Below are 10,970 nucleotides of genomic sequence, written 5' to 3' on the forward strand. Positions count from 1 at the left end.
TATAGGATCCATGGTTTGGAAACCAGAGATAGGGCCAGGCCCAGGTTCCCCTACCACCAACAGTGGCATAAGCCCCATGGAGGGGACAATGCTAATGGAGAGCTTGAACAAAGGGCAGAATGTAAAGGACCCAGAGTTGGGGCTGGAGACCCTAGTGAGGGCAATGGGACTGTTCTTGACTACCCCAGAAGGGGTTCCTTTGGACTTTGGGACTCAGCAAGAGGCCTGAGCCACAGATGACTCACTGAGGACGGCTGGCAGGATGCACCAGGGGTGAGAAAAAGACTGTGATACCATACCCAGCCACTAAGAGGCTCTCAAGAGGTGAGTGGATCCCCATTCTAGTGCCCAAAAGGAAAGCTCCATGTTTTGTAGACCTGTCTCATTTGTGTGGAATTTCTCATTTGTGTTACAGTGTATTATGTGCCAAGTATCAGAGGGGTAGCCATATTTGTCTGTATCTTCAAGACTGGGGCTGTAGGAGGACTCCTTGTTGTTTTTAGTGTATGACATGTCTGCTCAAATTCTATTCCCAATCTTAATGATCATATTGGGGCTAATGGACAGGTTGATTTTCTTTCAGCTAATGAGTGATCCCATGCTCAGGGAGAAGAAGTTCCTTAAGCCAGTCTTACACATCTTGGAAGAAAAGTCACATGATAGGAACAGCATTGTCCGGCAGATGGCTGTAAGAGGCCTGGGAAATATAGTCTATGGGGCGCCTGAGAAGGTAAGAGAGAATACTGACTAGAATGCAGCATAACGAGAGAAACCAAGGAAAATAGTTGTTCGGAGTTTACAGAGGCTGCACACAATGCACTAGGCCAAATTCTGCTCTCTCACATACCCGAGTAACCTCTTTGCAGTCAATACAGAGCAAGCTAGATCCTTTGCTAAGCTGGGCATAAGCAAACAATCTGTGCACTTTAATATGACCATGTGTAAATGTCTCCATCTAGGAACAAAAAAAATGCAGGCCATACTTACAGGATGAGAGACTCTATCCCAAAAAGCAATGATGCTGAAAACCACTTGAGTCATGGCAGAGAATCAGTTGAACATAAGGTGTCCCAATGCGAAGTTGTGGCCAAAAGGGCTGAAATGATCCTTAGAGGCATAAAGAGAGGAATCTTGACTAAGAGTAAAGAAGTTCTTTTCCCTCTGAATATGACACTCATGTGAGCACTGCTGGAATGCTGTGTCCACAATTGAAGAAGGATGCTGATAAATTAGAGAGGATTCAGAGAAGAGTCCCAAGAATTCTCAAAGGATTGGCAAAGATACCGCTAGTGATAGACTCAAGGAGCTCAATCTATTTAGCTGTACAAAGAGAAGGTTAAGGAGTGACTTGAGGACAGTCTAGAACTACTCACATGGGGAACACATTTTGAGAATGGGTTCTTCCCATTAGCAAACAAAGGTATAAGAAGATTCAATGGGGGAAAAGGAAGCTAGACTAATTCAGACTGGTAATAAGGCATTGATTTTTAATGGTAATTTTAATTAACCATTGGAACAATTTACCAAGGGTTGTAGTGGATTCTCTGTCACTAGCAATTTTAAAATCAAGATTGAACGTTTTTCTAAAAGATACACTCTAGTTCCAACAGAGACTATTTCGGGGAAGTTCAATGTTATGCAGGAGGTCAGAATGGATAATCACAAGGGTTCCTTTTGGCCTTGGAATCTAAGTAACTAGGAATCTAATAATAGGATGACACAGGTGTATTATGGCACCAAGTTTGGCTCATTGTAGCTCGAACCTGGTCTGAAATATAGCTATAGGTCTCCGGGGGGTGGGAGAGGGCGATGAAATTCCCACAGCTTCATAACTGCTAAAGAAAACGTATTAGAAGTGTGATCAGTGATCAGTGTTCTTTAATGTCGTATGTTTGTCCAGGTGAAAAAGCACAAGAAGTTTCTTATGGTCATCCTGATCAGGGCCTTAAGTGACCCTTTCAGTTCTGAAGTCATTGGTGAGAGCATGAAAGCAGTGGCCAAAGTCCTGAAGGAACTGAAAGAGAAGGACATAGGTTCTTCCTTCAGAGACCTCACCCAAGAGATCAGGACCTACTTTGACAACGTATGTGACCAGAACTCTCCAGCCCCAGTTCAAGCGATCTTGATTAGACTCCACTTACTCCCTGGGCATTGCTCATGTCAGAGTGAAGAGATGTTTCGGCCCCAGGGAAGAGAGGTGTTTTACGGAGGAGGAGAACATTAGGAGGATGGGGATGACATCCCTGCTCCCACAGTCTCCCCCTTCTGTTCTTCTTTCTTGCCACTGAGAAGCTCAAAGAAAGTCTGAATACTAGATTAGGTAGCTAGATAACCATGAAAAGGGGGTTCCAAGGTACAATAGAGAGCATTGGGCCTGCTCTATACCATTTCTACGTGAGAGGGTTGGAATGATTCCGTTTTGCAGAGAATTTTGAGATGTCAAATTTTGGTTTTGTTCCTATTTGTGGCAATCCCTCTCCCCAAACTTCAAAACTCTTTGTGAAACAGAATTCCTCTTCTTAGCCGAGCTCTATTGAAAGCCTTGGGTCCGGGCAGTCTGCTCTCAGACTATCCCGGTGCTGGGAACCCAGGAAACTGTGGGAGCTAGAAGTGCCAGGGAGTTGCAAATTTGAGAGCCAGGGTCCCAGACGCTGGGGGTTTGGAAGCCCACGATCCCAGTCAGCCTGCTAGATCGGCTTCCAGGGAGCTGAATGGGTGCACTGGCAAGACAGCAGGCAGGTTTCTAAGGACCCCTGCCTAGCTTCTGGAGGAATTTCATCAAAATGGAACTGTCGCTAAAATAGTTTGATGAATCAGCAAATTCGAAACAAAAATTAGTTCATGAAAGTGTTCCCGACTAGCTGTAGTTGGAATCCCTCGACTTTAGCGTAGAAGAGATGGCTGTGCGAGGTTCGTGATGCGATTGTCCCTTAGTTACTAACTTGTGGGGCTTTCTTGGCTGTAGGAGGATGATGCTCTTCGTTTATGGTCCTTTGTCCTATTTGGCATCCTGGCCCGCCTGACCAAAAGAAAATGGAAGGGCTATTTCGCCGAGCAGGTTCGACAGAGCTGGGTCACACTTCTGCTGCACCTGCAAGACCCGAACCCCAGGGTTTCAGTGGTAAGACCGAGAGTGACTTATTTACTAAGCCAAAGGAATCTTCCTCCCAATGACAGGGGAGCTCTGCTATTCCTGCCTGCTCTGGAGGCCCAAATTCCCCCCTCAGTTCATTGCCCTCCTGCTGAGTCAGTTCCCGCCAGGTTGGTCCATGGCTGCCTCACCAGAATCCAGGATAGGTCATGGGTCTGAGCCCGACAGCTCTCTCTTCCTGTCTGTCTCTGCACCCCAGGCCCCTGCCTCCCCAGAACAGAAGAGAGACCTGGTGAAGCAGCTTTCGTAGGTAGATCTGTTCCAAAAAGACATTGATGCTACCTCCAGGTTGCAGTGGAAGCTCTCCCCTCTATTAGTCATTCCTGCATGTTTTCTGCCAATTACATCCAGATGAATCCCTTTTTATCCCAGAATAGATGAGCAGTCAAGCAGATGAGTTCCCTTTGAATGACCAAAGCACTCAGTAGGGAACAATTAAATGGTGTGACACGCTTCCTTTTTTTCAGGAATGCAGAGCTACGTTTCACCTCTGTGTCCCGTTTTTGGGACTGAAGAGGCTCCAAACTGCCATGAATGAACACCTTGATGGCACAGCCGAGCTGAAGCCTGAAGAGCTCCAGGTGGACATTTGCAGACACCTTGTGAGTGAGCTGTTGAAGTGTCTGAGATTCTTGACTGGAGTGGTATGTGGTGGTGTAGAGGTGTGGGGGGGATGTGTGATGGGTAATGGAAATAGCGGTCAGAGTGGGATATATGACTGAGGGTGATGGGAAATGTAAATCTGCCACAGATCCCCATTTTTCCCACGTCCACCCAGTCACCTGTTCTTTCTCTGATTTATCTGTGGCTCGTAAAAGCATGTGCTGGCAGTCAAAGGGCACTTCTAGCCAGAGAGAGCTCATGTGTCCTTGATTTCCTCTAGGCCAAAGAGAATGCCGAGCTGCTGGAGAACTTGTACAAAAGCACCATCATGTACTTCTTTAGCAGATGGGAAGAGATCCGGGCAGTTGCAGTCAAGTTAGCTGGTGAGAGATGATGCCCAGTGTCCCTTTTGGTATTCCCATTGAGGGAGAGAGAAAAAAATCCCACTGTGCAGCACTGAGCTGCCATTAATCTCTCTATGCCTCAGCTTCCCATACATAAATGGGGATGTTAATATCCCTACCTCTCCAGTGTGGTGGTCAGAGGAAATCATGACTTGCTATAAAGTGCTTTGGGATTGTTGCAGGGAAAGCACGGTGCAGTCATTTAGTAGTAGAGGCTGGGACACTGTCTCATAGGGCATGTTTACACTTGGAGCTGGGGGGCTAATTCCCAGCTTGATGAAACATACCCGCACTAGCCCTGAGTGCTAAAAATAGAGAGTAGCTGCGATGGCAGGAGCAGGAGGAAGTTTAACCACCCCAAGTATGATCCCATCCAAACCCCAAAGTCGATTCTCAAGGTGGCTAGCTCCTCCCACTGCTCGTGCTGCTTTAGCTACATTCTAATTTTAGCATGCGAGCGCTGTCCGAGGTAGTGTGGGCCTGTCCCATTGAACTGGGAGTGATCCCCCTTGCTCAAAGTGCAGACCCACCCACAGTGTTGCTCAGTGCTCTTCACTACTACTTCATCATTGGGAGGCATGCAGCCCACCTGCCCTCAGCACCTGCTCTTTCAGGTTCCTGGCTACACCACCTTGTCAAGGAGGCAAAAGGTTCCTCCGCTTTGGCCCTGTGCCCTCTTCTCCCAAGCATACCCAGGTGAGACAGGCAGGCATTGTGGCCTAAGTCCCACCTGTCAGTCACCTTGTGGGATCCCTGCTTAGAACTCGCTTATTCCTGGCCCCAGGCCTTTGCTCAGACCACTAGACCAAGACACTAGCATAGTATGTCTCCAATAACTGACAGCAGTGGCAAGAGGAACACAGACTCTTTAAAGCAAATGGGTTTTGTGTAAACATTCTTAAAAAAAAAGTCTTTCTCATTCTCTTCAGTGTGGACTCTAAACTGCACTAGCATCCTCTTGCCCACAGCTCACCCTTAGGTCCACAGTAGGAGAGGCCAAAGACCTGTCTAGGGGCTGCTAATATCACTTTGCACTCAACAAGGGAAGGTTTTATTGTTGTTGTTTGTTTTCCATTGTGTATTTAGGCATCATCCTGGAACACACAGACAGGCAGCGTATGAAATGGCCGAACCTGGACCATCTGCTGATGTGTAAGTAATAAATACAGCTGAAGTTCTGCTCATCCGTGAGTTCTAAAGGAATTTAGCTGACAAGCAGCAGTAACCGATACCACTGGTGCAAAGTGCATCAGCCACACATCCAAGGACAAATTCAGTCTTGCCCAGTAGAAAGTCAGCTTTAATTTCCCCTGAAGGAGGCAGCTGCAGGAGGTGTGATGTGAGTCCGTGCATCTCCTGGTTGTCCTGGCAAGGCCCCCTCCGCAGCCAGTGCTATCCACTCTTTGGGCGTTATTGGCTCTCTGTGGACTGCCCAGGTGAGGAGAAATTGTAGCCACTTTCTGCTCCCCCAAATTTCCCACCAGCAATTTTTCTTCCAGTAGGTGCCCTGCATCCTGCACAAACCAGCTTGGACCTGGTCTCTGTTCAATTCCAGGGTTATTGGAGCTCAGACCGTGGCTCCTGAATAGAGATGGAAAATAAACTTAAAAGTGGAAGCTATTGAAACAATGGACCTTCTTCCATTTACAGCAGAGTGGATGACTTTCTGGTCGAGTCAGGGCCTCCCCACTTGTTGGGAGCATGGAAGGGAGCCAATGGAGGAACCTAAAGCTTTCTTTGTATTGGAGAGCTTCTGTAGCGTGCTATTCAGAGATAGTAAGTCTCCAGCTAGTTCAGGCACAGGTGACAATATGAAAAGTGAGGCAGATTCATCTCTCATGTATTTTCCATCCCAATAGAAGGACTGAGCCCAGTTTCACATTTTACAATGTGATCATTCAGCTCTGGTAGTTCAAGATTCTGTGATCACGCTTAGCTGTGATTTGACAGTCTGTACACTAGCATGTTGTCCTCTGTCATTTCAGCTCTCCAGTTCCTCAAGAAAGACCCAAGTCCCTCTGTCCAGCTGGTGGCAACTGAGGTCCTAAATGACATCTGTCCTGGCCGAGTGCTTGGGGAATGAAGCGGGAGACAAACAGAAGAAGGTGCTCCAGAAGTATAAGGGCCCTACCGTCAATCAAACGTTAACCCCACCCTTGGCCCTCGTAAGCCTTACCCACCATCACTGGAAGTCCCAAGCCATGAGGTATTACTTCCAGGGTCAAGGCAGACAAATGACCGGAAGCAACGTGTGTCATGTGACCCCTCTAAGAACTCCTCCCTTTGTCCTCTACCAATCGGGATGGGTTTCGCCCTGATAGGAACGCCCCAAGAGAAGATTTGACCAATCAGGGGGAGTTCCGGGGCAGGATGACCTATCTGGAAGTGGTTCGTGTGACCCCTCTAAGAATACCCCTCACCACCGTCTACCAATCAGTAGGGGTTTGAGCCACTGGGGACCACCCCGAGAGGAGGTTTGACGAATCATGGGGAGTTCTGGGGCAGGATGACCTGTCTGGAAGTGGTTTGTGTGACCCCTCTAAGAATACCTCCCACCACCATCTACCAATCAGTAGGGGTTTGAGCCACTGGGGACCACCCCGAGAGGAGGTTTGACCAATCATGGGGAGTTCCGGGGTGGGGTGATCTGTGTGGAAGTGGTTTGTGTGACCCCTCTAAGAATTCCTCCCACCGCCCTCTACCAATCAGGAGGGGTTTCAGCCACTGGGGACCACCCCGAGAGGAGATTTGACCAACTGGGGGGAGTTCCAGGGTGGGGTGACCCGTCCGGAAGTGCTTCGTGTGACCCCTCTAAGAACTCCTCCCACCACCTTCTACCAATCGCGATGGGTTTCGGCTGCAGAGGACCGCCCTGAGAAGAGATTTGACCAAAATGGGGCAGGTTCTCGGATTGGGTGAACCGTCCAGAAGAGGGTCCTGTGACCCCTCTAAGAAGTCCTCCCAACGCCCTCTGCCAATCAGAGTGCAGCACCATCACCCCATCAGTCCCAGCGCTGGGCAGAGGAAGCCATCTCTCACCAAGAAGACATGTTTTAGAAATTGTGGAAAGGCTGAGAGGAAACATGGACTCCTTTACCACCCCCGTGAGACCTTCAGATTTTGTTTTAGCTCCGAGGACCTTTGGAGTTGTGTGGAGAAAGCGCTACGGCAGTGACAGTTCCGAGGAGGGCCCTTTGACTCAACTGTTGACGGATACGTCGGAACCCGACCCCAAAATCCAAACCTTTGTGAGGCACCCCGATGAGTGTGACAGCCTCTCATTGTCCAGACCCTAAAGTTGGAAGGCGATTGTGGCTTGGGGGAGTCACAAGGTGAACGGGAAAGACGGCGCTCAGGTAAATGAATGATTAAGAAGCGACGGTCGATCATGGGGGTGTAATGGGGTTAGGAATCGACCTGGCATTACATAAATGTAAAAACAGGCAGTGGGGTGCTTACACTGTTTTTTGTCTGAAAATCTCTCAACAGCTCGACGATGCCTTTCTAGAGGCCTTTGAGAAGTTACACATCGGTAGCCCTGTGGGAGTAAATCCATCGCGCATCAGCTGTTTTTGCTCCTGTCTGAGACCCAGATCTCAAGAGGAAAATCCAGAAAAGGACAAAAATGGAAGAATGAACCAGCTCAGACTCCCTCATGGTAGGGATCATGACGTCCTTTGTTTCAGGCGGCTGTAAAAGATTGTGTTAAACCAGGCGATTAATAAAACTTATTTAAATGTGCCAGAATGAACGTGTCCTCCTCCATACTTGTGTTCGTAAAAGACGGTCCCAGGAACAGCCATGTCTCCACAGACGGCTCTGTTAAAGAAAATCTGTTAAACCCCCAGGAAAGTTGGGGGCTTTGACGGGGTCAATCTTCTTTTTCAAGTGGCCAAAAAGCATCATAAAACTTTAAATAGAAGACAGGTCAGAGCTTGGCTTTCACACCAGGATGCTTACGCTTTACACAAACCAGCTCAAATACGTTTTAAAAGAACCAGGACCGTTGTTTCAGATGTGGACGTGCAATGGCAGGCAGATTTGGTCCGTATGCACCGCTTCTCCAAACACAACAGCGGTTTTAAATACATCTTAACAGTGATAGACATTCTATCCAAATATGCCTGGGCCTTAGGCCTAAAAGACAAGATGAGCGGTGAGGAATCCAAGGCCTTGGAAGCTATTTTTAGCCAAGGTCGCGTGCCTCAAAAATGACAAACTAATCGGTGGAAAGAATTTTGAAACAAACCTTTTAGCAGATTGTTGAAACGGCACAGCGTTAACGCTTTTTGTTACTGATAATGAAGTCAAAGCAGGGGTTGTGGAGTGATTTTAACAGAACTTGAAAAAGATGTGGAGGATGTGGCGATATTTTACAGCCCATAACGCCTTTCGCCACATTGACCTGTTACCTGACTTTATGAAGAGTTACAACCAGAGCTTTTACAGAACTCTACGTACCAGACCCGCCGATGTTAACCCTTCCAATTCTCTGAAGATATGGAAACCGGTTGATAGAAACGGTTTTAAAATAAAACCGGTTGTTGCCCCTTTTAGAAAAGGCGACCACGTGAGACTATCTAAAACCAAAGGAGCTTTTGAAAAAGGTTGTGAACAGACGTTTACCAATGAGATATTTATAGTGGATGAAGCCTGAACCAGGAGCCCGAGACCTGTATACCGATTAAAAGATTACGAGAGTGAGACAGTTACTGGATATTTTTACCCTGAAGATTTACAAAAAGTAAACCCCAAACAAGACAAGATTTGCAGGATCGAAAAAGTTCTAGCAGAGAAAGGAAAAGGGAGAAAAAAGCAGCTACTGGTGAAATGGTTTGCGGGGGGGCGATAAGTTTACCAGCTGGGTGGAAGCTTCTCAATTCTGACGTTTAGACACAAACAAACAAAAAGATTCCTCCTGCAAAGACTGAGGGAGCGAAAAATGAGCGACAGCGGGTTTTACATGACTTTGCCCAGCAATGCCAGCTCTGCAGTTTTTCCTCAAAACACCAGCTCGAACTTTACAATACAGCTAATTAAGCCCTTGGATCTCCCGGGTGCCTGGGAGGTGGGGTTAGTGGAAATACAACACCCGCACAGCTGGAACGCTATCAACGAGGACACCCCTTTTGAAATCACCTTTGAAGATACGGCATAGAGTTTTATCCTACGACGAGGTTATTACTCGTCCATACCCAAATGATTGGATCATATGAACAGTACCGTGGCTCGTCATCCCCCACCACCTGAGGTGGTCATGAACGATGACCCTGTGGGTAGAAAAGTTAGCCTTAAATCCGCTGATTTTACTTTTATGTTTTCTACCAGCAGGGAGCTAGCTAACATTCTAGGTTTGGGCCCCAAGCGCAGCGTCCAAAAATTCCCCTTCTGGGCAGACATCACAGGGGGAGTTAATTCCCTGTATCTGCACACAGATATTGTAGAACACCAGTTTGTGAGGGACTTTTCTGTTCCCCTATTACACTGTGTCCCTGTCTGAGGAAGGAACAATGAGTTTGTCACCATCACCTACGATAAACCTCATCACATTCCTGTCAGAAAACACCACATCGATACCATTACCATTGAAATAAAGACAGATCAGAACAGATACGTCTCATTTGTTGAACGGAGTGGATGTGAAAATTTAAACTGACGCGCAGATAAGATGCTTTCTGTTTAATGGGCAGTGCAGCTGAAGGCTTTAAATTGCGCATTGTATCAGCACCCCTTTTTGTGAAGAAAGTACGGGTGGCCCTGAGCGTTCGTCTGGGGCACGCGGAGTCCCTGCTTACCACAAATGCTAAATATCCCGTGGACCGTGTGGGAATGAAAGTGTTTAGCATCCCCGTGGGCAGCAGGGTCAATAACCAGGAGAACCTGTTTTTTGGGACAGTTACCCAAAATGCTTGTCCTAGGGTTTATCTTATGCCTTGAGTGGAAGTTACACTAAAAATCCCTTTCATTTTAAACATTATGATATTAATTTTGTGGCCTTGTATGTGGATGGTGAACAGATACCAACCAAGCCTCTGCAACCAGACTTCGAGGCAGGATGCTGCGTGAGAGAATACATGAATCTGGTACAGACACTGGTAAACACATGTCAGATCGTTCTCTGTTAATCGACCGTGAGGAGTTTCCACAGGGTTACACCTTGTTTGCCTTTGACCTGTCTCCCGACCACGAATGCACCGATGACTATTCCCTGATTAAAACCGGGAACCTGAGAGCAGAAATACGTTTTGGGAAGGCTTTAACCATCACCATCAATCTGATCGTGCATGGGGTTTTTGACAACATCATAGAGAGAAATCAGAGGAGAGACGTTCTGCTTGACCATATGTGAACATGGACACCGTGCAGCTCTCGTGTGTCTTATTAAGGTGCCTTACACAAAAAAGAATTTCTTAGATGTGTTCCCTTGTGATTTGGCTCCCTGGCGACAAGCTGTCTCAGAGACCCCTAGGTTTGTATCGCGCATCCACACAACCAACCTGGTGAACACTGGCTTGCCTTGTGTCTGGCGGAGCGTAACCGTGGAGAGTTTTTAGACTCATACGGGCACCCCCCGAAGAGCATGTTGTTTCCTAAAAGCATTATGAAATGTTTAAACAAAAATGCCACAGGCATTGTGTTTCACAATAGACAATTACAAGACCCCCGCTCTGTCGCCTGCGGCTATCACTGAGTGTTTTTCTTACATCATCAGAGCAAGGGTTTATCTTTTGACAGGATTTTAAAATTGTATTCTAATGACTTAGTGCAAAACGACCGGATGGTGATGAATTTTCTAAAAAATACATTTAAAT

General features: G+C 47.2%; 1 protein-coding gene across 1 annotated transcript; it reads left to right on the forward strand.

Annotated features, from left to right (window-relative positions):
- The first annotated feature begins 586 nt into the window (after positions 1 to 586).
- LOC140901037 (protein maestro-like) lies at positions 587 to 4,148 on the forward strand. Its single transcript, XM_073319204.1, has 5 exons — positions 587 to 730; positions 1,901 to 2,083; positions 2,966 to 3,121; positions 3,619 to 3,753; positions 4,035 to 4,148. Exons 1-5 carry the CDS (start codon positions 587 to 589, stop codon positions 4,146 to 4,148), a joined length of 732 nt encoding a protein of 243 aa, XP_073175305.1.
- The last annotated feature ends 6,822 nt before the right edge of the window (positions 4,149 to 10,970 follow it).

Source organism: Lepidochelys kempii, chromosome 20 (assembly GCF_965140265.1).
Source record: "Lepidochelys kempii isolate rLepKem1 chromosome 20, rLepKem1.hap2, whole genome shotgun sequence".
In the NCBI taxonomy this organism is placed as follows: domain Eukaryota; kingdom Metazoa; phylum Chordata; order Testudines; family Cheloniidae; genus Lepidochelys; species Lepidochelys kempii.

What these genes read in the sequence shown, in the direction of transcription:
- LOC140901037 (XM_073319204.1), top strand. Translation starts at nt 587, where the DNA reads ATGAGTGATCCCATGCTCAGGGAGAAGAAGTTCCTTAAGCCAGTCTTA. An exon ending in TCTATGGGGCGCCTGAGAAG is followed by an intron (nt 731 to 1,900) that starts GTAAGAGAGAAT and finishes ATGTTTGTCCAG; the next exon opens with GTGAAAAAGCACAAGAAGTT. An exon ending in TGGACATTTGCAGACACCTT is followed by an intron (nt 3,754 to 4,034) that starts GTGAGTGAGCTG and finishes GATTTCCTCTAG; the next exon opens with GCCAAAGAGAATGCCGAGCT.